At 35.3% G+C, this 25197-nt stretch overlaps 5 protein-coding genes across 17 annotated transcripts; 3 read left to right on the top strand and 2 right to left on the bottom strand.

Moving 5' to 3' along the window:
* Positions 1-309: 309 nt before the first annotated feature.
* Positions 310-2283, bottom strand: LOC140825581 (DNA topoisomerase 6 subunit A-like). 2 transcript variants are annotated; one of them, XR_012116703.1, is made up of 2 exons: positions 805-2283; positions 310-718 (listed from the first exon to the last, which is right to left on the bottom strand). XR_012116703.1 is itself a non-coding variant. In XM_073187447.1 (1 exon), the coding sequence occupies exon 1, from the start codon at positions 2226-2228 to the stop codon at positions 960-962; it is 1269 nt and encodes a 422-aa protein (XP_073043548.1). In that variant the 5' UTR covers positions 2229-2283; the 3' UTR covers positions 754-959. The 2 variants fall into 2 exon arrangements, 1 of the variants encoding a protein (XP_073043548.1); XM_073187447.1 differs by lacking the exon at positions 310-718 and having other exon boundaries at positions 754-2283.
* A 1579-nt stretch (positions 2284-3862) lies between these two features.
* LOC140825580 (adenylate kinase-like) lies at positions 3863-6805 on the top strand. The gene is made up of 4 exons (XM_073187445.1): positions 3863-4286; positions 4975-5115; positions 6068-6340; positions 6511-6805. The coding sequence occupies exons 1-4, from the start codon at positions 3996-3998 to the stop codon at positions 6652-6654; spliced, it is 849 nt and encodes a 282-aa protein (XP_073043546.1). The 5' UTR covers positions 3863-3995; the 3' UTR covers positions 6655-6805.
* A 1973-nt stretch (positions 6806-8778) lies between these two features.
* On the top strand, positions 8779-14742 carry LOC140825579 (two-component response regulator-like APRR7). 8 transcript variants are annotated; one of them, XM_073187438.1, is made up of 10 exons: positions 8779-8857; positions 9190-9242; positions 9607-9932; positions 11002-11163; positions 11254-11387; positions 11834-11992; positions 12648-12828; positions 12899-13325; positions 13453-14212; positions 14346-14742. In XM_073187438.1, exons 3-10 carry the CDS (start codon positions 9683-9685, stop codon positions 14451-14453), a joined length of 2181 nt encoding a protein of 726 aa, XP_073043539.1. In that variant the 5' UTR covers positions 8779-8857; positions 9190-9242; positions 9607-9682; the 3' UTR covers positions 14454-14742. The 8 variants fall into 8 exon arrangements, with proteins under 8 accessions (XP_073043539.1, XP_073043543.1, XP_073043544.1 ...); XM_073187442.1 differs by having other exon boundaries at positions 8787-8857; positions 9637-9932; XM_073187443.1 differs by lacking the exon at positions 8779-8857 and adding an exon at positions 8892-8909 and having other exon boundaries at positions 9637-9932.
* A 1706-nt stretch (positions 14743-16448) lies between these two features.
* On the top strand, positions 16449-19569 carry LOC140828061 (uncharacterized). 3 transcript variants are annotated; one of them, XM_073191030.1, is made up of 3 exons: positions 16449-16615; positions 16795-16836; positions 17882-19569. In XM_073191030.1, the coding sequence occupies exon 3, from the start codon at positions 17900-17902 to the stop codon at positions 19271-19273; it is 1374 nt and encodes a 457-aa protein (XP_073047131.1). In that variant the 5' UTR covers positions 16449-16615; positions 16795-16836; positions 17882-17899; the 3' UTR covers positions 19274-19569. The 3 variants fall into 3 exon arrangements, with proteins under 3 accessions (XP_073047131.1, XP_073047132.1, XP_073047130.1); XM_073191031.1 differs by having other exon boundaries at positions 16455-16615; positions 16795-16849; XM_073191029.1 differs by lacking the exons at positions 16449-16615; positions 16795-16836 and adding an exon at positions 16862-17626.
* Positions 19570-22501: 2932 nt separating this feature from the next.
* On the bottom strand, positions 22502-24807 carry LOC140825578 (uncharacterized). Of its 3 annotated transcripts, none has more exons than XM_073187433.1 (5): positions 24490-24807; positions 24214-24292; positions 23913-24000; positions 23678-23779; positions 22502-23337 (listed from the first exon to the last, which is right to left on the bottom strand). In XM_073187433.1, exons 1-4 carry the CDS (start codon positions 24739-24741, stop codon positions 23686-23688), a joined length of 513 nt encoding a protein of 170 aa, XP_073043534.1. In that variant the 5' UTR covers positions 24742-24807; the 3' UTR covers positions 22502-23337; positions 23678-23685. The 3 variants fall into 3 exon arrangements, with proteins under 3 accessions (XP_073043534.1, XP_073043535.1, XP_073043536.1); XM_073187434.1 differs by having other exon boundaries at positions 22502-22958; XM_073187435.1 differs by having other exon boundaries at positions 22502-22927.
* Positions 24808-25197: the final 390 nt, after the last annotated feature.

Raw genomic sequence — 25197 nt, 5'->3', positions numbered from 1 at the left:
AAATATAATAAAACTAGTCTATGAAGACTAAAATTTTAAATGAGCACCACCAAAATTCCAAATCATAATATGTTTCATCCCAGATAATGTGGCTAAATCAGAGTTTTTGGTCTTTGATAAATGGGATGGGTCTCCCACATAATATGATGGCCCCATCTGATCCAATCGTTAAAATGACGGGGAGAAAATTTTTGGTATAGCATAAAAACCCATTATGAACAAATCATCAAGTTTCGATACCAAAAGAAAAATAATCCTGCAAAAATCACGAATTCCTAAACCAAAAGAACATTTGGATGGAAGGTTAACCCACAATACTCCTTGTTTTTTCTCAGGGAAAAAGCACTTCTACATATCATCAGCTGAAAATCAATAATGATGTTGTCTTGGTTTCTACCATAAAAATGCATTTTTATCGATACACAGTTGAGGTCAATTAAACTATAATTGTGAATCTAAACAATAGGTTTTTTTTCAATCCAAGTGTTTCAGTACCAAAACTAATCCTAAATTAAAAAATAATGCCAGGTTTGCATTGGTGATGCAATGACAATGGTGCATCTCATACTCAGCTCTCAGGTTTTATCCTTGACCAAAATCTCCTGCAAATAACGCCACATCCTCACTGCATTTTTTTTTTCTTGTATCATTGAAATGCTTCACAACCTATTTGCCTTGTAGCCTCCAACAATTTGTATGATCAAACTGGATCCTCACTCTAATGCAGTTGAAAAAAACACATGAAAACCAAAATTAACAGGCAAATCATAGAGGATAGAAAATACACAATGACCAATCTTGGACCTGTAAAGATGCATTGAAGAATTACACAGCAGTTCACTGAAATCAACCCATGGCCTTTCTTGATGTATGTCCACTTCTTAATACTAATACAACCACATATCTTCATATTCTCAGTAATTGAGCATTAAAAGGGGATGAAATTTGCCAGCATTGGTTTAGAGCCAATCCTTCTGTTGCAACTTTAGTGGCAAGTAAACCTCGGAGAGATACTGAAACCCAAAAGTGCTCAGTGCCTGAATCTCCGCCTTCTGCTTCGACTTCACCATCAAATTCAACTCTTCCACCCACCCAGGATTCTTCTTCACGAAATCCTCCTCCAATAAATCTTTCCCAGTTTTTATATCCTGCTCTGTCATAGGCAACCTACATTGCTCCGGAATCTTGTATTTATCAAGATCACTCGGGCGTATCCCCAACCATTTTATATCCGGGGTCGTCAAGTTTGCACTGTCATACGACATATTCTTGGACCCACACATGTAGACGGACAGAATCTTTAGTCCGTAGGGATCGCTATCCACCAGTGCCAACACAGGCAACTTCAATTCCACCTTCATTTTCCTCAAGAACAATCTTGTTGCCACATCTGGCTGGCCTTTAGCGGTAACAATTATACAAGGAAACCTATTGTAAAACCTATCCTCGGCCAACCTCATGTACGCAGCATCTTTCTCCACTAGGAGGACAAACAATGCATCACTCTGCATATCCCCGACTCTATCAATATTGGGAGGTATCGCCTTTCCTCCGATTCCCATTTTGGTGCAATCAATCATGTCTCCATTATCACTAAATATCAGCCTCCCTACAACCACCCCTTTTTCCGCAGCAACCACATTGAGGCTTGACCTAGTGCATCCAAGAATGCAGGAGACATCATCGAGTATGGCGTCGGATTGGGTCTGATCCTGGAAGAGCTTGACGTCGGTGTAGAAGAGATCACGCTTAGTGACATGGATGTTCTTCAGACACAGCTGATGGACGAGCTGGAGTATACGGGTGGTGATGGTGGCTTTCCGGACGCTGGAGACGGCGGCGAATGGCCGAGCGGAAGATTTGTCTTTGAGCACGATACGATCGAGCTCGGGAACGTAGAGCTGGTTGGCGGCGGAGCGAGATGGCACCGAGAAGGAGAATCCGTTGCCGGAGAGAATGGAGTGTGCTAGTGAGAGGACGAGGGATTCAATGGTAGAACGAACGGATGAAAGAGGAAGGTCCGAGACTTCACGGCAGGTGGTAGAGAGGTTGAGGTCGGAGAGTCCAAGGGGTTTCGTTGCGGCTGCGGAGGTGGACGCAGCTGATTTGAGAGTTTGAAGTGTTTGGAGGATGGTGGAGTCGGGTTTCAGCTTGGATTTGAATTGAACCGGATCAGATTCAGATTCGGAGTCGGTAGTTGCTCGACGGCGCTTCTTCTTATCCGCCATTGTTGCGATGGGAGAAATGGAAGTGGTCGTTTCCTAGGGCTTTTATCTTATGCCGTCGTTTTTAGTCTCACACGAATACGGGTTTTAAATAAATAAATAGATTTTATCAAAAATAAATAAATAAATAGAAAAAATTAGCAAAATATCAAAATAATAATATGATTGTTTAGGCTAATTACTTCAACAATTCTTGTGAAAATCGACATAATTTTTTAAAAAAATAATAATGATATTTTTTAAAAAAAATCAAACACATCATATTCTTATGTTTAAAAATGTGTTTTGTACAAGAAGACGGGGAAAGTCTTCTTCAGATTTTTTTTATCTGAACACATATCATAGATAGTAAATAAAGAGAATATAAAATACATTGGAAATATCCAGGGATCACAAAATTAGTGTTCAAACCATAATCGAAGAAAATAATTATATCAAAAAATAGATATATCTTAAGAATAAAATTCAAATGTTGAGTGACAAAATATGAATCATCCAACAGCCAACGTTCGATGAATATGAATAAAAATATTTCGAAAGATAGCTTCACATCCGGACTCTCATCGTCACGTAAAAAAGTGGTCGTAAGCAAAGAACGAGCGAGTGGTTCTTTGGTCCTAGCAGCAAATTAATTTTTATATGGTATCGACTCTCGAGTAGAGCTGGCTTATGGGTCCAGGGTATCATTAATGAAACAATAATTCTCATAAATAATATTTATTATTATGATTAATAAAATATAATCAGAAATACACTGTTAATAATTATGTAGTTATAATAATAATAATAATAAGAGTAGGTTTCATGTGAGACCGTCTCACGGATCTCAATTTGTGAGACGGGTCAACCCTACCCATATTCACAATAAAAAGTAATACTTTTAGCATACAAAATAATACTTTCTCATGGAATATCTAAATAAAGATCCGTCTCACAAAATACGATCCGTAAGACCGAATACGACCCGTAAGACCGTCTCACACAAGTTTTTGCCTAATAATAAATTGACGATAACAACAATACCATCAACAATTTTTTAATTACTAAAAATCAAACCCGCTGAACCTAATTATAATTGACTATTCTATTTAGTATTCCAAATAATAGAATTGTTTAAAAATTTAAATTATACATAGAATTTTTTAAAAAATGTAATCTAATACTGAATTTAGTAAAAAAAATGATTTGTATTGAATAAATCAATACATTTGATTTGACTGATTACTTTAGAAAGATAGTAGAAATAAATTTTAATAAATGAAACAATTTTTCTAAATAATAAAATCGAAGGGAGAATATTCGAATCCAATCGATTCGATGGATTATTTCGATTTAATAGAAATTTACTCAATATCAATTTTAAATTTATTTTTTTCATCATTTTCATTATTTTAAAATCATTTTTTTAATCTAATAATATTTTTATTAATTACTCACATTATTTATTGTCATTAATATTTTACCATTATTATTCTTTATTACTCATAACTTAATACATAGCATTTGCAAAGGAACAAGGATGCGCATGCTTGTTTAGTTAGTTCTTACACATAATTAATTAGTAAATATATATGTTATTAAATTTAAATATATAATATGATACAAATTAATTACGCATCAATTTGGAATCTTGTAGAAGATCCGCCGAATTAGCCGTTGATTAACGTAAAGCCTAGGAAATCATAGTTGTCCCTTTGATCCCCGAATCCCCACCCATTCTCACGGCAATCCAAGCCGCCGCCGTAAAATCCTTTTTCACCACCATCACCAATGGCGGCTGTCGCCCGCCTTTTCAGATCATCCTCCTCGGCCCCATCCTTTTCTCTCTTCCGGAGGTCTCTATCCATGGTGGCCGCCGCACCGTCACCCACGTCACACCAATCAAACACTTCCCGCACAATCCCCGCCGGCAGGAATGTCCAATGGGTATTTTTGGGATGCCCTGGTGTCGGAAAAGGCACCTATGCTAGTCGACTTTCCGATCTTCTCGGGGTGCCGCATATCGCTACCGGCGATCTGGTTCGGGAAGAGCTCTCATCTTCTGGTCCGCTATCCAATGAAGTACACCTTTTTTCTTCTGACAATTTCATACACGTATTTATATTTGTATTTATATTTATAAATCGCTGGTTCAAGCACGCGGATATGCTTTTATGATTTTTATTTTGTTGGATTAGAGTATTGGGAATTTTGATCTGATATTGTGATCCTGAAGAAATCTTGAGTTGAAGATGTGACGTTTGAAGTCTCCTACCGTTATAAAATAAACTTCATAAATCTCCATTTAACTTTTATATAGTTGCTTATGTAATTTGATCTATCGATGTAAATATTAGCTGGGTTAATTGCGTTACTTTCCAAGACGGTGGGAAGCTCTGAAAAGCCATGAACGGGAATTTCTGAGGCACACTCAAGTTCCATCTACTTTAGCAAGAATAAATATATTATTCTTAGAAAAGTTAAGAACTTGACTGACTGTACAAGAGGTTCAGATTGAGGAAGCGTATAGCCCATAACGAGTGTCGATGTTCATGAGTTTTGAATTCTTTTATGTCTCGAAATGACATAACAACATGCAAATTATCGAACAGATTGAAACTTTAATTTTTTTTGCTGATTGGGGCGTGTGGAGGGTTTTTTATATGCATCATAGCATCTGAAGCTTTAAGCAACAGATAACAATTGTGTTTTTCTCACATCTGTGCTGTTTTACTTTTGATTGAATGTTTTTCTCTGTTCTCATTCGCAGCTTGTAGAGATCGTAAACCAGGGTAAATTGGTGCCTGATGAGATCATTATAAACTTATTGTCAAAGAGGCTTGAGATGGGAGAAGCCAAAGGAGAATCAGGGTTCATACTTGATGGTTTTCCTCGCACAGTCCGACAAGCAGTGAGTGGTTAATTTTTATTGTTGTTACCGAGCTTAATTAGATTTCAGCTCTAATAGGGTCCTGATAAACATCTTATAACTGTGATCAATTTGCTTTCTTGCACCCGTCTTAGTGTCCTGCTTTGTAATATGAAGTTTATGATTTGGAAGGGCCTGAAAAATGGGATAGTGGTTGTCATAGGGCCATTACTTTGTAATTACTCTGGATACTATTATGCTGGTGTAAATGGTTTATATTAGGTGATTTGTTAATAGTTTCCTGTACTAGTGACGAAAGTGTTCTGAACTCAGATAATTGATTGTTGGAGCTAACGATATAAAGGCACACTTTGTAATGGAAGGCACTACTGGTAATTTATGTTCTAATTCTAGTAGTGAAAACCTTTAATTTCCATCTGGTATTTTATCTATTTGGAATTTATTATTATTTTTAATTTTTATGTTTATGTAAATATTTCTTTCCACATTATAGCAAGCCAGGGGCGAGACATCATACTGTTTGTTTTGAATTTAAATATTGGAGATTCTAGTTTGGAACATTCTGCATACTGCGCAATTCTGGGTTCAGCTTGTAGCAAGGAATTGATGTTACTCTACAAGGTCCTCTGAGCTGTCAGTTAGAGGTCTAAATGCCAAATTCTTTCCTCAGAAGGAAAGGTTGGAGCAATCAGATGGAATTGATTTTTATGTGGAAACAGGATCTTTATCTAAACCTCCGTACCAACTACCTAATAAGAAAAACTTGAATGAGAGAGGTGGTTCATCTTTTCTGTGAATGACAAAACAGGAAATCCAGGGATTTTACTGTCTTCTAGCGTTCACCTTCCTCCTTGCGCATTATTTCTTTATTCTTACTAGACATGCCAATTGTGTTGGGGAAGAATTTACTCATTTATCTGGAAGATGTCTAAAATGCGTATCTGAATAGTTGCATTTTTTCGGCCTCTTGCAGGAAATATTGGATGAAGTGACAGACATCGATCTGGTGGTGAATTTGAAGCTCCCAGAGAGTGTACTCATAGAAAAATGCCTTGGAAGAAGGATTTGCGGCCAATGTGGGAAGAATTTTAATGTTGCTACTATAAATGTCAAGGGTGAAAATGGTAATCCTGACATGAATATGTCCCCACTTCCTCCTCCTCCCCAGTGTGCTTCAAAGCTGATAACTCGTTCTGATGATACTGAAGCTATCGTAAAAGAAAGGCTTCGTGTGTACAATGAAAAGGTACTGCTTCTTCCGGGCTCCCCCTCCCTCTTTTTGCCTCGTAAGGAGATGGAACTTAGGGGAAGATTATTTTTATAATTTCTTGAATAACAGAGTATCTTTGTAGAGTTTGGTAACAAAGAAGTCGACAGATTAAGCTCATTTAGTTCTCTTTCTTTTAAACGATGCAGAGTCAGCCAGTCGAGGGTTTCTATAAGGACCAAGGAAAGCTTCTGGAATTCAATTTACCCGGAGGCATCCCAGAGTCATGGCCAAAGTTGCTGGAAGCACTAAACCTTGACGATAACGAGGTTAAACGGTATGCCACAGCATGATCAGTCGCCATGCACGTTTTCAAGTCTTGCTTAATCTTTTTTTGCAGAAAACATAATATTTTTTCGAATTCCCTTTCACCCGTTCTCAATATTCGGGAAAATAACAAAACAATTGAATTCTTGGCCGTTAATTACATTGGCTGTTGTCTTTTGTGCTTCTTATTTTTGGGTTGCAGAATTTTGTTGTAATATTAAAGCAGTGAATGGCTGCAGTGTTGCAGCCTGAAATTGATTTTTTGTAATAAGAATTCACTGACAGGTGCCAAATATGATTGTCTAAAATTTTCATCGTAAATCACTTTTTATCTGTTTTAAAAGATGTCGCTGCATAAATCTGGCCGCCTGGGCGGATATTTACAAAAACCAGATTTTTTTATTAAAAAATAAAATTAAAATTCCATTTAACCGAATCTAATTTAGAATATTGCTTTTTATATTCCTTAAATTATTGGATAAGTGGTAAAAAAAAAAAAAATTCAGATAAAGGCAAATTAAATATCGTTTTATATTCTGTCAATTGATAAATAATGCATGAGTGGGTCTGATGTGAGATCATCTCACGAGTCTTAATTTGTGAGACGGGTCAACCCTACTCATATTCACAATAAAAAGTAATATTCTTAGCATAAAAAGTAATATTTTTTCATGGATGACCCAAATAAAAGATCCGTCTCACAAATACTACTCGTGAGATCGTCTCACACAAATTTTTGTCATAATACATAACTAATAATTCCCGTTCGTATTAAAAAATAAATATGAAAGATGATAGTTAGGTAAACAATAAATTTATTGAAATGTTAAAAGAAATGATAGTTGGATACATAAGATATGATGAGTGTAGGATATATTGAACACATTTTTTTTTAGGTTTTATGTTTTTATATAATTATAATTAAAGAAATATTAATCAACAAAAATACAAGGAAACAAAAAAGAAAAACTCAAAAATATCACCTTAAATTGTATTTCAAAAGGGATGTGACAATTTTTATTGAAAATATTTTTCGACTTTTAGAAAAAACGGCCGACCCAAAAATCCGAACCCGACCACACCCTATTCCACGTCAGTGCGCACGGGAATATTTCAAAACTTAAATTTTTGGGAACAAAAAATTAAAACATTTTTTTTACACACTTATGCAATATATAAATGATATTTTTCCTCATATCATAGAGTTATCATTCCATTTTGGACTGAAGTTTTCTCCATATGACCAACATTTATCAAGATTCTATGATAAATATGTGAGTAATAAGGGTCTGTCGTGGTATATTATATATAATAGATGTTGCAAAAATTTGTACTTTTTCAATCAAACCTATTTTATTTCTCGATTTAATAAAAACTCAACAAGGTGAATAGGGTCCCCAAAATAACAAGAGATATGGAAAAAGCAGGTCCGATTACTCCTATTCCTAATCCTAAATGGAATGGAACGACGTTCCCCAGATACCGTCATTGCTTCTTCTCCGGGAAAAGAAGTTCACACAGAATTAAAATAAAAACCAAACCGATTGTGCCGAAGATAAAAAACGATATGCGTATCAATACCATTAATGTTTTATCCTACATCTGTCTTCGAAAGAACATAGAGAATTAATATTTATATTCAATTTCAAATTTATTCATAAATGATGTGCAAATAATAAGAAATTGAGTATACATATCAACTTTCAAGAATGTATATCTATTATAAATATTTTTATAGTCGATTTATTTTAAGTAATTTTGTTAAAAAAATTGAGAATAAAAAATAGAAAAATAAAATAAAAATAAAAATCAAACTTAAAATTTTCTTATTTTTAATAGTTTCAATTTATATATATATATATATAAAAATTAATTTTCATATGAACACGACGCCGTCAACAGTTTGTGCCCACAACCCGACTTCCGTCACAATGGCGTCTTTTCAGCCGTAGATTTCAGACTTTTTTAGAGCAGCCACGTGTACACCGATTAGCCGGCTTCAAATCCAAATTGATTCGGTTCAATGACCTTGGGCTCTCGTCTTTAGATTTGGTCCACGCCATATTGCCACATCACCCGAATCAATCACACGTGGCATTTCTGTATCCGATGTGTCGTTCATGGAAACGGCCCATCGTCCACGTCTGCATCGGGATTCAACAAATTGCTCCAAGCTGAAGTCCCCGTATTTACCAAAACCAGTCGAGAACCACTCTCCAACCCAAAAAAGTATGCCTTATCTTAAATATTTATTTGAACCCTGATTTCGCTATATTTGGAGGTGATCTAGCTTCTCTGTCGTTGTCGTTGTTACTTCTTTTACACTCGTGCTCTGTTTTTTTTTTAAATGCATTTTCTTCAATTTTTTTCAAAATTTGAAGGCGAAATTGCAATCGTTGATGGTCAATTTGCGTCGTAAGGGTGAGCTAGGAAGGTTTTGCTTCGTAGTTTTGAAAACCCATTTCTCCGTTTGGTTTTTGAATTGTTCGTTTAAATGTCCAGTGTTAGTGTTTTTAAAATGTTAGGGTTTGTCCGATGATGCTCTGTTCTGTTGTGTGCAGGGTATGAGCAATCTTCAGGGCATTGAGGATTCTTTGTGAACAGCCGGGAGAAGGTTCAATTCGGAATTTTGGGCTTCAATTAAGAAGCTGCTTATCTGATTTTGCTTCCTCGTTCTTTCTTTACCTAGCAAGAATTTAGTTGAGGGTCATTTTGACTGTCAATTTATGGATGAATTTCGATTTACCTGGGGATTTTTTCAGGGATAGGATTTGAAAAGAAATGCTTTAATGGAATTTGTAATCTTTAAAATGAAGTAAAAATGTATTGGATTAGAATGATCGATTTCAAATTCTTAACTTTGTTGGTTTGGGTATATTTTTAACAATCTACGCATAATGTTTGAATCTTTCAGATGCTCGATTACCATTGCAAGCCTCATGTGGGTCTGTTACTGATTTGTGTTTTTATTTATGAAGGATTTAATTTCGTTTAGAATGTTTTATCAGAGATTTTCATGTAAGTGATTCGGGATCTAGTCAGTGGTGTGTATCAATGAATATTGAAGCTAACGAAGAAAAGGACTTACCGGATAAGGATGGGGGTGTTAAAGATGAGGACGCTGGAGGTGCGGCTGAGTTAGATCTTCCTGGGGAGGTGCAAATGCGACACCAACCATCTCAAGGGACAGTGGTTTGTTGGGAGAGTTTTCTTCACGTGAGATCCATTCGGGTGTTGCTTGTGGAGAACGATCATTCTACACGCCATATTGTTTCTGCTTTACTCAAGAACTGTAATTATGAAGGTTGGTGCATTGAATTATGCTGAAGAAGCCTTCTCTCAAATGCTTAGTACTGTTCTCGTTATCAATGATTATTGGTTGGATTAACCTCTGTTGTGGTGATGTTGTGGATTGAAGTTCAAGATTTTTACTATTTTCAAGTTTCAACATATCTATTTACTTTATTGCAAAATAATTTTCTGAATGAACAATATATGACGTTAAATTTTTACAAGTATTCCATATCTTTGCTTCCGGTTTGGAGATGAGAAGTATAAAAGTTTTAAATCCGACACGGCCACACAGCCATTTCAGCTAACATCTTTATTCTGCTCTTTTTTCGTTTCTCCTTTTCTGTCTAACATGTCTCTTTCATCTTCATATGGAATTAACATTGTGTTTTCTGATATTTCTTAATCAACTGTACGTAGAAAAGTTAGTTTTTGCCTGTTTACTTCTCCTTCCTACTCATTTTTGTCTGAAAGGATAATGAATGGGAGAGATTTGAAATTCAAGAAAAAGAATATTCATAGTTGGTATTACTAATATGATATTGAACGGATATTTTTGGGTCTGAACATCACACGAGGCTTGATTTGGATAGCATTTTGCAGTTCGTGGCCTGCAAGGTAAATAATGGATGGATGTCAGGAGTTTAAGAGTTGCGATGTAGATATCAGAATCTTCAAAATATTTTTGTTTTGAAGTACTAGAAATATTTTCTTTTACATGTCAAGTGTTGACTGTAAAATTCTTCTCTCGGATGAGTAACATACACAGATTAAATTAAAGACAACACATGTTTTACTGGCCCCTCAAGTAGGTTATAATTCATGACGTTCATTACGCTTTTAGAAGGATCAGAAAGAAAAATCCTTCTGATCCTTCAGAATTAAATCAAAGGAAAATTTATTTCGTGTGGTTCGATTCTGAAGCAATCATAAGAATCTCTGTTCATATATATTTAGGGAATTTTCTCTTCATATTTGCGTTGATTAGATTCAGGCTGATAAATGTGATTCTTTGGCTTTAGTCTGCTTATTTTATCACACTTTTATTCATTGACATCTTGTCATTGAAACGCTATATGCAGTATTAGATGCTGCTAATGGACTGCAGGCGTGGAAAATCTTACAAGATCTCAACAACCATGTTGACCTCGTTTTGACAGAGGTGGCAATGCCTAATTTATCTGGAATAGCTCTTCTATGCAAGATTATGGGCCACAAAACTCGCAAGAATATTCCTGTCATTAGTGAGTAACTATTCCCATTAATCAGTATAATATTTTTTGTGCCATGTAATAGATGCTGTTAACTCGACCCTTGATGAGATTTTCTTGCAGTGATGTCTTCTAATGATTCAATGGGGTTAGTCGTTATGTGTCTGTCTAAAGGCGCGGTTGACTTCTTGGTGAAACCTATTCGGAAAAATGAGCTTAAGAACCTTTGGCAGCATGTCTGGAGGAGATGCCACAGTGTGAGTCATCTCTACTTGTTTAACCCTATTTGTGATCCATTAACTTGTGTACCATAAAACACATAAATAAAGACGATACATAGGGTATTACATTGCATGTGTACCGTGCTTACATACGGTTATACTTCTGATTGATTGTAGTTGCCTCTGAGTTCATAAAGTTGTCACTCACCGGATTTTTTTAGCTTTATTCTTGATATTTCCTATACAATTATTGCTGCAACAGAAGACACTTATTAAAAGTACGAATACAACTGTGCTAACTGAAAAACAGGACATTTGAGATTGTCCTCTATTCCTCTTGAAGGTGGTCTTTGATGGATCTTATGGCATGTTTGTCCCTTTTTCTAATTTATAAATTATAAATTGTTGTTCTTATTAAACTAGTTCCGTTAAATTTTATCACTCGATTTATTCAACCTTCTCGATTATTTGTGCTGCCTCAGTCTAGTGGAAGCGGGAGTGAAAGCGGGACACAAACTCAAAAATATGTAAGATCGAAAGGTAGTGAGAAATCAGAGAACAACGAAAGCAATGATTGGGAAAATGATGGGAGCAATGGCTTAACTGTGGGTGATGGGAGTGATGATGGGAGTGGAGCACAAGTAAGGAAGTGCTTTCTTTTTTCCCTCTTGATAGATTGCAAGACTTTGTTTTGTCTGCGTTGATGTTATTAGTTCTTTTATAGAAGAACCTGCAGATTGCAAAAATGTTATCTTTTGTATTAGTATGACCTAATGTTGCTAGATTTTACATAACTCAGTTTATTTCTTTTTAACCCAATGTTAGTTTGATATCTGAAATTTTGAATAATTTTTGCAAAGCTAATCTCTCTTTTTCTAAAATATAAAAGGTGCGAAAAAGCCATGCAGAGAAACCCCATAATGTGGTAAATATTATGCAACGGTTTGTCACACAGAGTTCAATAATCATACAAAAGAGTTCATCAGATTAAGTAGCCCGCAATCTTTTTGTCTTGTATGCTGCATGTCTGAACATGAAATTTTGGCACCAGGCGATTCCAATTTGAACTGGCTTTCTTTCGATTAGTGATTCTTGGTGATAAATCAATTAACATCACACCGAAGTTTAAGTTGAATTACATAGTATTAAATGACATTGTCTTCTCATCAATGAATGGTTCACTTTCTCCAAATTCAAGGAATGGTGGTGCTTCTCCGTTTTAGTCATGTCATCACATGTGGAAAGTTATCGATTCTTTACATGTGATGCCAGTATAACTCGGTCCTTATTATACAGAGCTCTTGGACAAAACAAGCTGTAGAAGTTGAAAGTTCACAAGCTATGTCACCAATGGATCAAGCAACTGAGTGTCAAGATAGTACGCGTGCCCAAGTTATTCGTTCAAATGCTGAAACCTCTGGCGTTAAAAGGATGAATATTTGTCTATCCAGGGGAGACCATGGGCAAAAACAACCTGGTAATATGTATTATGTGGTTTCTTCTAAATTATTTTTCTTTACATGATCTGCCAAATTTTATCCCCGTAGATACTATTGGAGAGGATGAGGATTTGAAGGCAAGCATTCCTAAACACTGGAAATCACAATCTGAAAATCCAGTTAAAGTTCCCCTTTCTCTCACAGGCCCAAATCCCAAGTCCTTGTCTGAGGTAAATTGCAATACAAGCATGAAGCAGGTCGAGGAGGGACAACCCACTCCAATAAGTGAATACTTTTTTGAAAAGTGTGAGGGTGACGGTGAAAAAACTTCTATGCCTTATATTGATGTTAGAGAATCCGAGTCTACTATAGAGGCGACTAACATTATGAACCTAGGAAATAATGCCACTGATGATTCGAAAGATCCAAAATTTGAGCTTAGCTTGAAAAGGCTTAGAGGAGGTGAGGACATTGGGAGATCAGTTCAAGATGATCGTTATATCTTGAGGCGTTCTGAGCAATCTGCTTTCTCGAGGTTTGAAAGAAAAAGAATGATAAACGATAATTTTCTAAATCGTTGTAGTTTGTATATTCGGTTTGGGAGTAGATTTTAGTGGTAGAACTGATTGTGATCAGAAAATTGTTACATTCTATTGTGGCAGGTATGATACATCCTCAAATTTTCTCAAGGCTGCTGATGGGATCACAGGGTGTAGTTCCATATTTGGCAACAGTGTTGAAGTTTCCAAAAGGGAATATGTTGCCGATATGCACATTTTTTTGACTGACAATCTCGTATATCAAGGCTCAAATGGAGTTAGCGACAATATTGATATGGGTTCCACCACTAATAAACTCACTACCCAGCCATCAATTCGGAAAGATAAGTCTGAAGCAACTTCCGCAAATAATCGCTTACATCAATCTGCTTTTAAACCTGTGAAGAATGATCCTAGATTCTCCCAACAGCGAGATTATCCACTTCTACAAAGATGCTCGAGCAAGGAGCCCGAAATTCAGCACCCTCATCGTGAAAAAAATTTCCCCCACCATAACCATCATTTTCACAACTTAGAAGAAAAGCCTCCGTCAAATCTTGATGATTCGGCGCTAAAGAAGTTGGCTTCACTCGATCCTGACTTTGGATCATCTAGTGTTTTAGGTGGACCCATTAACTATAGTCTGAATGGAAGTGCCTCAGGAAGTAATCGTGTAAGTAATGGACAAAATCTAAGCAACACTGCCATTAATACCCCTGATAATAATGCAGAAAGTGATGTTGGCCAAGCTGGGAATGGAAGTGGGGATGCTAATAACACTGCTGGTGTTGTAAATAGAATGGATGAAAACAAGCCTACACAGAGGGAGGCCGCCTTGAACAAGTTCCGTCAGAAGAGGAAGGAAAGATGCTTTACTAAAAAGGTTTTTAATATGATTCTATTAGAATTTTGTTGCCATCACATCATTATTGAGACACGACAAGTTAATTAAAACCAAAGTTCATTTCTTGTTGTTACTGTATAGTTGTTGTCTCTTATCTTTCATTTCACCTCAGGTACGATACCAGAACAGAAAGAAACTAGCAGAACAGCGGCCTCGGGTTCGAGGGCAATTTGTAAAGAAAACGGGTCATGATAGTTCAAACAATCGTTCGGAAGAATAGTTCCCCGCCCCCCTTTAGCTAGTTCCTTTCTTATCTTTGTAAGATACAACTGTTTTACAGACTAAGTATTTATGATCTAACTGTGGATTGTTAAATTATTTTATCTTTACTTCGTAGCCTTGAACGATTCGTAGCATTGAAAGAAAGATCTTTCTTTACTTTTATTAAAGATTGGAATATTTTTATCCCTCCTAAATATGTTATATATGTGCATTTTAGAATTGTTTCCAGTGAATTAATTGTTTTTTCCTCGGATTCAATAAAATGTTCCTTTGAAAGGATTTATTGACACCATCGGGAATCCTTAAATTCCAGAAACTGATTGTTTTCAGAAGTCCTATCATTAACCAGAAAAAATAACGAAAAATGTCCCAACACACGCTGTTATGTTACCTCAAAAATCGAATGTTCATGTTGAGCTGATTGGGAAGGACACCTCAAGATTACCTGCAAAAGGAAACAGAGATTTGAACTGCTAGTGATCTCCATTACTTGCATACACTGCTTCCTACCTGGCTGTGGTTGTGTGGCGAATGAGAGCTGGTTTTTGCCGCTTGCATGGCAAATGCTGAATGTTTCATATTTTCCCAACGCAATCTCGGATGAGAGATTTGACGTCACGTGCGGAATTATATTTGAACACATGTTTAATATGATGATATTATTGTGTTGGAGATAATTTTAAACTAATCTTTGTAATAATAGTATTTGAGAGTTGTTCGTGGAGGGATTGTCGCTCTTTTATTTAATTAAAATATATTGTCGCTCTACCATAAATAGACCTTTTCCCTTTGGTTAATTAAATACGCACATTAACTATAATTAGCCCAAAATCACTCGATAACATTCGCTCACAATTACCATACACTACCGTTCTAGCTCAAATGTCCCAACCAAATATCGGGTTCGTATAATAAATAATTGCTTTGCTTCCACTAAAATAATAATCTACAATAAGCATTTAGATTGATGTATTTCAAATGTATTTAAATAAGTATTTTGTTTTTTAGAGAAGTAAGACTGTAAACTTTCTAATACATCTCTTTTATATTTATATATTTATATTGCATTTCATATTAATTACGATTGATTTCGAGTTTACACAACAATATTGTCATTTAAATTTATTCTACTTTATATAACTAAAATTAAATAAGTAATTTATGGATTTAAGATTTGATATATTGTTTCATTGTTAACAATAAAAGTATAATCGAAATCGACGAATTTAAAATTTCATATCCTGAAATGCAACCTAAATGAATTTGATTTTGTACATAATCATTTAGTGGAATTCGATTTATACTTTTACTGATTTTGATTATGCTTTTCCTTACAATATTACACTTATAAGTTTTGTTTCATTACATATTTAAATAATAATGCCTTACTATTTAGTATTTAATTATAGTGGTTATTTATTAATGGCAAAAATTTGTGTGAGACGGTCTCACGGATCGTATTTGTGAGACGGATCTCTTATTTGGGTCATCCATGAAAAAATATTATTTTTTATGCTAAAAGTATTACTTTTAATTATGAATATGGATAGGGTTGACCCGTCTCACATGAGACCCACCCATTTATTAGTTAATCTCTCTTCACTTTATGGCTTATGCACAAAATAATAATAGTTTTGTTTATTTTTAGTTAGAATTGTTATAAATCAAAATCGAGAACCCTTTATATACCCAAATGGAAATTTAAAATTTTGTTTTGTTCTGATTTTTACACAAAAATCAAATAAAATATGAAAAAAAATAATGAAAGATGAAATCGTAAAACAATTTGATCGTCCTGTCTCAGGGCTGCATCATCCTTGGAGATCTCATTCCGTGCTATAAAGCTACACTATAATCTCACAATCCTATGTCTATTAACTACATAGAATCCTACTTAGTTACTAATCTTTTTTGGGTTAATATTTTTTCCAATCCTTTCAATTCAACTCAACGCTAAATCACTTTATTGCTTATTTTTTCAATTTCCCACCAAGGAAACTTCTTCACTTTTTGTCTATTTAGCGTCTGCCCGTCTTCCTGCATAAAGGTTTCGTCTCTCTTTTTTTTCTCACTCATTTTTCAGTTTTTCGTCTTCTTGTTTTTGGGTTTTGTCTTTTGGAACGAGAGGATTCATTGAGGCGGAGATTTATAAATTTTCGGGTACGTGTCATTTCGTTTTTTTTTTTTGTATATTTTACTTTGCTGCTTAAATGGCATTTACGGGAAGTTTTTTCACGTTGAATCGATTTTTTCTTTCGTGTCGAAGATACATAAGATTCAAGAGTATTTATATATATATATGATTGTTTGTTGAATGTGATGTTTTTGTGTTAAAACAGAAGGCAGTTTCTGAGTCAATCTGTGACAGCGACTGATTTCAGGTGACAAATCAATGTTAGTTTTTTTTTTTTTTTTTTTTTAATTCCCGTTTCAGCTTTTTCCAAGCATAGCCTCACATGATGACCAAGTTATGGTTTTTCCCCCCTACAATATTCATTATTTCTGGATTGTCCGCTGAAATGTGCAATGCATTTCTTTACACTTTCCTTTTTGCTTTATGGTTGATTATATTTAGTGACTCTAAGCTTAGTACCATGCTGTGTAGTCTCTTAGACACTTGCAGAAGGCATGTGTTATAACATTTATCTTTTCACATGAGGTATATCCTGTTTGCACCAGATGTTGCAAGAAATGAGCACTTTCATTTCAACACTTAGCATTGTGTTTATGTGGGTGGTTTGAGTCACAAAGAATAATCGGATGAAATGGACACTTTAGATATTGTGCTGTCACTCTTGAGGTATATCCATACCTGAAGAGGTGATGGGTCACTGATTAGTACGACTGTATATTGGATTTGTCAACAGTTACTTGAGCCATTATTTAGTCTAACAGAGTGCACTGATATTTTCTGTTGGAGGAAATTGCAAACAATTCCATTGTATGTTTTGAGCCGTATATGAATCTTTACATTGATTTCATTTATCTTGAAATTATTACATAAGCACCATTAATGATGGTACCCTGTCTTGTTATTGGTATACATGTTGTGTATTATGATGTTATAAATATGCCTCGATCTGATGTTTGTCTCCTTCAAATGTGCAAAATCCGTGACCTCACACCATGAACCAACAAAGATTGCGAAGTTTAAACGCTCTTTCAGTTCGGGTAGTTGACACATTACAAATGCATTCCTTGTATATCTTGCTATGTATATATTAACAATGTCAATGACAATAAGCTGTGTATAAGTACAGAGATGATTTTCCTCTAAATATCTTGTAGAGGTTTCCATGAATAGAGAAAACTGTGGATCTTAACACATTTAAGACATCCTTTCTTGAAAACAATCAAAGATTGTCTCATACCTGGATTTGAGTTGAAAAAGGTTTTATGGTATTATGTTTCAATTTATGGCATCAGGAAACTTTAGAAGTGCAAATGGAAAACTTCAAAGTTTCTAAAAGAATATCAGAGGCAATTCTCAACCAGGAAGAGTTGATTGCTGCAAAGGTTTTGTACGAGTTGGCCAACGACAAGAAAGGAGAGAGAATCTTGGTAAAGAGGAAATATGAGGAAGATGGTTTGACCAGTAGAGGATCTCCCGAAAGGATTGAGCAGTTTCCCATTAAAGAGACTAACAATCACGATGATTTTCATGCGCAAGATTTGTGCCACAAAGCCATTACTAGAACATTCTCTGAATTTCCATTTTCTATATTACATCTTCTCTCTGCTATTCGAGCTGCATTAGTCACTCCTCTTTCATTAGACAGTGCCCTGGCGTTTGAATATCATCCTACTTATGGTAACCAACCAATCAGTGATAGAGATTCTTCTGGGATCATTTGCTACAGAGAATATTTCCAAAGAAATTTACCATCTCTAACCGCTGATCAAATTTCCAATCGCGTGAGATCCAAGCCCGGTGATTCCAGTATCTTGAAATGCAAGTATCCTCTTGTAGAACTGGTAAAGGGGGGCCTCAAGATATTTGCATCAGAACTAGCACCATTAGGAGCGACATGGTGGAAACCTCTCACTATTTACGACAGATTAAGTAGAACTTGGCTCTGGAAGGGCCCAATCCCAAGTATTTTGACACAAGAGAACTTTACCAAAGTGGACACATCTTCCACAGCTTGGGGTATTTCTCAAGAAAATCTTGTCAAAATAGTCAACCAGTATACCATCTGGCTGAGAGGAGAGGAACAGATTCTCCAACATATTGCCAGGCTTCCTCCATTCCCTCTGGCGCTGAAGCAGGTGAAAGATTTCCATACAAGATTCAATGACCGAACAAGAACGAACCCAAATACAATTTCTCAAAGCTGTGACAACATAAGAGCTTATTTTCAGAGGGAAGAAACTCTGAGGTATTTGATTCCAAACCGGACTTTTCACTACACCGCCTTAGATGGTAAGAAATCTGCAGTTGCCCCGTTACGATTGAATAGCAATAAAGCATTGGCAAAAGCTCGAGGTCACTATGTATTTAAACTGAATCGTCCACCTCAATTTTCTCTACTAAGTCTTGTCAGGGATGCAGCCGCCAGGTTGCCTAACAGCATGGGAACCAGAGCCGATATCTGTGTTTTAATACGAGACTCTCAGTACGTTGTTGAAAATATCCCCGAAAGTACAGTCAAACAAGTTGTAAGTGGAGCTTTGGATCGGTTGCACTCTGAGCATGATCCTTGTGTCAAATACAATGGAAAATGGGGCTTGTGGGTATACTTGCATGGTGATAGAGACGAAGAAGATTTTGTAGATAAAGGTACATCTTATGCAAAGGCAAAAAAGAAAGCCAAATGAATTACTGGCTCAAATTTCCTGCCTCTGCAATTATGTAGTGAAATGTTACTTGAATATTGATATGGTAGTAAAAAACAAAAAGATTGAGAATGGGTTATGTTATTTGATATTGAAGTTTTGGCTATTTGTGAATTGAGGAGATCTTATCCGCCATGTTCTTTTACATCTAACTGAATTAAGATTTTGTATTAATGCATTACTTTGAAACCCTGGTATACTGCTCTACAAGATTATCACTTGGGACTTTAATCACATTTTTGGTTGATTTTTGAATTTTTAAAAATCTTTGACATAAAGCAGAGAGTGCTTGAGAGTTGAGATTAACATAACCAAGAATGGGAATCTATAATACCAGGATAATAAAATAAAAGCTAAATATAATATAATCATTTTTAATTTCGGTTATTGTAGAATTCAAGCCAAACGCTTGAAAAGAGGGCACGGACCAATAAAAAGAATTTTAATTTTTGAACTTTTTTATGAAATAGACAATGTTACAACTTGTAACATTGTAAAAAAAAAAAAACATATTCCAAAGATTGACTTATTTTGATATCATAACTTAAAACAATACATTTTACAAGTGTTTTAAATATTTTTATTAAGCTAACATTACTCATTATTAGGTTATTAAATATTCCATGATAAACGTAGCATACTTATAGTAATTGGCACATATGATTCTAATTATATTAAAAGATTAAATATTTAAGTAAGTGTTTTGAAGCATTTAAATTTAATAAATTATAATATTTCTTATATAAATTTTTAAATCTTTAATAAAAATATAATTTATAAAAGATAAAACGATAAAAGCATGTGCAAAGCCCCCTTCATCATCGCCTCCAACTTCAAATCTAACCCTTTGTTCATAAATAATAGTTTTACATACAATTTCATTTTCACATCTCCAATATTTTTTAATACACATTCTTCAATATAATTTATTAATATTCTTCAATAATTTTCATTAGTTACACTAGCTCTTCATCGTAGGATGATGCAAATTTCATCACCCATCCTGTAATCGACCAATTACTCCTCACGTTATGAGTTATGACGAACACCAACCAATGGATTCATGGAGCATACCGCCGGTGAGCTTCAATTGGGGGGAGTCAACCCGACTAACTGTCTCCGTTGAAGAGGATAAAAATCTGAAGACAAACATTCTTAAAGAATGGCCGGGAATCACAATCTGACAATCCAGTTAAAGTTCCCCTTACTCTCACGTGTCCAAATCTCAAGTCCTTGTCACAAGTAAAATGAAATACAAGCATTATACAAGCAGGTTGCTGAGGGACGACCCGCTCCAATGAGTGAATTAATGCTTGTTTGAAAAGCATATAAATTAGGTGACTCCGAAAAACCTTATACACCTCTCACTGATGTTAGAGAATCTGAACCTAGGAAACAATGCAACTGACGATTCCAAGGAACCAAAATTAGAGCTTAGCTTGGAAAGGAGTTCAGGACACTAGAAGATCAGTTCAAGATGATCTGAGCAAACTGCTTTCTCGAGGTTTGAAAGAAATTAATTAAAATCAGGTCCATTTCTTGTTCTCTCTTTTGTACTTCAGAATTGTTTTCAGTGAATTAATTTTTTTTCATCCTCAGATCTCCATTAAATGTTCCCTAGAAACTCATGTTTCAGAATTCCTATCATTGACCAGAAACAAAAAAATTAACAAAAACACGCACACGGGCACAACACACGTTCATTTTACCTCGAAATCGAATTATATTCTTCATGTTGTGCTGGTTGTTGATTGAGAACGACTATTACCTGCAATAGAAAATAGATTGCAGATGAACGAGTAATATGCGAAAGCAAAGAATTGAACAACCAGAGCTGTAATCTCACTTCGTTTTGGCGGACAATGATTGAAGTGGTTTGCCATGCATATGAACCTGCAAATGCTTCAGATTTATCTCGGTAGTGAGATTCAATGTCACGTGTGGAATTGGAGAATATTTACCAGTTAATTTTAACACATGTTAAATATGATGCTATTGAGAGGAGATAACTTGAATATTTACCAGATAATATTGACACTTGTCGCTCATATATTAAATTATAATTTTATTTTTTCCTAAATTTAATTTCACTGCTTAATTATTTGCTGTTTTTCAGGCCGAAAGTGCGCTTTGACAAATTGTAACAAAGAAGCAATCTGATATGTGTTTTTAGATGTAATTGCTTCGCTCTCAGTAATGTAGTTTTCTAGCATTTTAGAACTATAACATTTCACTTTATGCACAAATGATAATACTTTTGTCCATATTTAGTCAGATATTGGTTTAACCAAAATATTTAAATCGAAAATCCGATAGTTTGGTTTTTTTTAATATCGTTTATTTCGGTTTAATAGTTTCGGTTAAGAATTTCAAAAATCGGTTAAACCGATTAATGTTATATATATCAAAAACAAAATAAATATATTATGGAAACAGGGACGAATTCAATTAATCGTATTAACCAACTTCATCCTCAGATTCCTTTGAATGTGTGCAGCAGCAGCGGAAGAGTGTGATGAATCACTGCCTCAGCAGTAGCCACTAATATTTTCATTTTGTGTTTCTATTATTGTACACTGTGTGATAAATCAGTGCCGAAATAAAAATTCTGAGATATGTTTTTGTATAATATAATTTATTATTTGAAAACCCTCACTCAAATAAATATCGCTCAACCACTAGAACAGAGAGGCCTTGATGCAAAAACATGGTGTTGCACTTTATTTACACATCTATATTATTCCAATTGCAATTACCAAACTTATTTTTGTGAATTTATATCTGTATTGGCAAGTGGCCAGTCGTAATTTTACAGCTTTCACAGAGAGCGATCATAATAGGTGATTTGAGAATATGATTTTGGTTGAAATATTGTCCAAGAATGCAGATATTAAATATTAGGGAGTAATATTCTATCGAGCATACATTTTCTACATTTAGATATTTCAGACTTTCAAATTTCGAATATTTTGTTTTGTTATTTAGTTTTTATTTGCTACTTCTGCACATCGTAAACTCGTATTCTTTTCTTTTCCTTGTCCAAAATGGCAAAATCTAATATTTGTTTTGGAATCGAAAGTTTCAATTTTTATAGATTATAATATCAAAATCGAACCATTATTTTCGATATAATTTGGTTCTGGTTCGTGACACGTTCAGTTTTGATGTGGTTATAGTTTGATCGATTAAATTTTAAACATCAATAAAAGATAATGGCACAATTTATGAGGTTTTCATATATTGATTTTGAAAAAGTAAATATTATATGGAAGATACAAAAAATGAATATATAGAAAATAAAAATAATAATGAGACAATACTTTTTTGTCTTTAAAAATTAGAAAACTTGCAGATTTTTGGTTACCCTTGTCCAGGTAGAGACATCACTGACTCTCGGGCGACTCCTCCACAGGTGACATTCCAGCAGGTGAAAAGGGCACGGGTTATTGCATTCTCTCCAGTCTCCAGTAGCAGAAATATCACTACCCGGTGCAACGACTGACCTTATAATGGGAGGTGCCTCGCCTATAGCAATCCAGCTGCAGATTATGGTGATGAATGTGCTAATCAAGGGATTCAAGCGTCAGCAGCATCACGACTTAGTTCCTCACCAAAGCACACCAGTTGGTATTCTCTCTGGATTAAAGTAGTGAGCAGTTATCGATTTCTTGCAGCACATCCACAGTCATTAGAGATTAAGAATCAGGAACTAAAAGAACATGTTGTCCAAAATTTCCATCGCGTGGAAAAAGATGTGCATACTAAAAGATAAGGCAAATATAATTTGACTTGACTTGTATCAATTCAATTTCTTTGGATGCATAGCATAATGAATGGGGTATGTAAACTCTTTTCAGCCAAAATATAACTGCAGTGATCTTTCCATTCTTAAAAAAACTCGTCCAGGAGCCTGTTCATTATAAAAATCCTGAACTCCCTGAAAGTGTCAAGCTTTATATTTTATGATCAGAAGCATGCGACCATCTGATAATTGTTTAGTAGCTTTTCATATGCCAACTATTAAATTCCACAGAGAGGATTCTGACCAGGAAAAAAGGGTAACAAAATGAATTCTCAAAATGAAATTCTAAGTGAGAGATGATGTTACTTGCTTCCTAGAAATCAGAAGTTAAGAAATAAAAATGGGACAAATTATCAAAGCATCAAGAAAACTAAAATATGATGTATTCCGAAGCAGATGATGCTCGACTTGAATTTGATGATTTCTTCGCTTCCAACAAAAAGACTTACTCATATCATGTACTCAAAGTCTCAAACCAACATTCGGAACTGTATCTAGGTAATTCAATGACACTAAGGAAGAGTAGTATATCTAACTCAAAAAGTATGTTCTACGATGAACATATGAATTTGACGTGCACTTACAAGATTCATCATTCGGATATATTGGTCCATACAGCATGATTGAAAGTCTGCAGCTCCTCTGAATCTTTTCCATACACAGATTTAATGGTATCCGTACAGCAACTGAATTCAAGACATTTAATGGGAACTGAAAACATGGCATTTACTATGATCGAAAAGATTTTAAACACCATAATCAGAAACCACACTTCAATTGAGCCAACACAAGAAGGAAAATTGGTTAGGTTTGTATGACCTGCAAGCCTCCTTGTTGAACTTTGCCTTGCTGATTCCATATAATAAATCAAAAACCTCTGGCTCAACTCGGCAAAAATATGGACGTTCTAAAGTTCAGAAAGAAAAGAACAGAATCTTCATTAAACAAAATCAAGATTTAAAATCTCAAGAATGAATCAAATAGCTTCAAACAGAATCTTACAACGGCAACCAACTGCTCCTACCCAAAAATATGAATCGATTTTAGCACACATACTCGATAATGTACTGCCAAACGTTGCACAACAGAACTAAGAATCTTGAAAACAAGAATACATCACCAGCATATATGGAGCATTTTCTTGTGCTCTTTTCATAGTTGATGCACCACCCATCAGGACCGATTAAGCTTTCATACAGCTGTCACATATAAGATATATGCATATTAACATCACGGCTAACATTGTAGAAAGTTTGACATACATTCATCCGCAGACCAGGAATTTAAGCTAGGAGGGAGGAGAGAATTCACCGAAACTTACATAATCAAGAAATTTCAATTCAAACAAAATTCACTTCACACACTAGATGACCAGGAAAAAGACAAGGCGAGGGACCTGAATATCAGAAGGGTCGTCGAAAATATCTTGGGGGGAGGGAAAGCTGGGGCCTTTATCGAGCTTGCAGCAGGCACCGCAGTTCTGAACACATTGCCACACGGGATCCTTTTTCTTGCCGCCAAATCCATTAGAGGTTATTGTGGGAGGCTTCTGGGGTTGGTTTTTCTTTGACGGCTGCTTGTTCCGCGCCGCTGCGCGTACGGCGATGAAACACGGCGGTATATGAGCCACCACCGCTGCGAATGACATTGACGAGGTAGAGTTTTTACTTGGACGTTTCGGCTGGACCGCAACCCAAACTATAGCAGGATTTATCCATATCTTTAAATTTAGAATATTACCCGATTTTGACGGTCCAAATATGTCGGCAGGAATCGGAGGGTCAAGAATATGAAATAAGTGGGCCGAGATTTTCATTACTGCAGCCCAATTATACTAATCCAGCCAACATACGGATCCAGTCACGAGAGATGGTTTGAACTTGAATTTATTAAAAGTAGATTTAACAAAAATATCCATTATATTATTTTGTCTAACGGAGCTGAGCCCCACAAAATTTTGAAATATAAAATTCGTCGATATCGACGTCTAAATGTTTAGTTAAAATATCGTTTGATACAATCGACAAAGACAAAACCTTTTTCACCCATTTTAATTATTTGCATGCTCGTAAATGCAAAGATAAAATTGAATCAATCGATCTTT

Source organism: Primulina eburnea, chromosome 3 (genome assembly GCF_022965805.1).
Source record: "Primulina eburnea isolate SZY01 chromosome 3, ASM2296580v1, whole genome shotgun sequence".
Classification (NCBI taxonomy): domain Eukaryota; kingdom Viridiplantae; phylum Streptophyta; class Magnoliopsida; order Lamiales; family Gesneriaceae; genus Primulina; species Primulina eburnea.
This window is presented reverse-complemented; position numbering and strand designations above follow the sequence as displayed.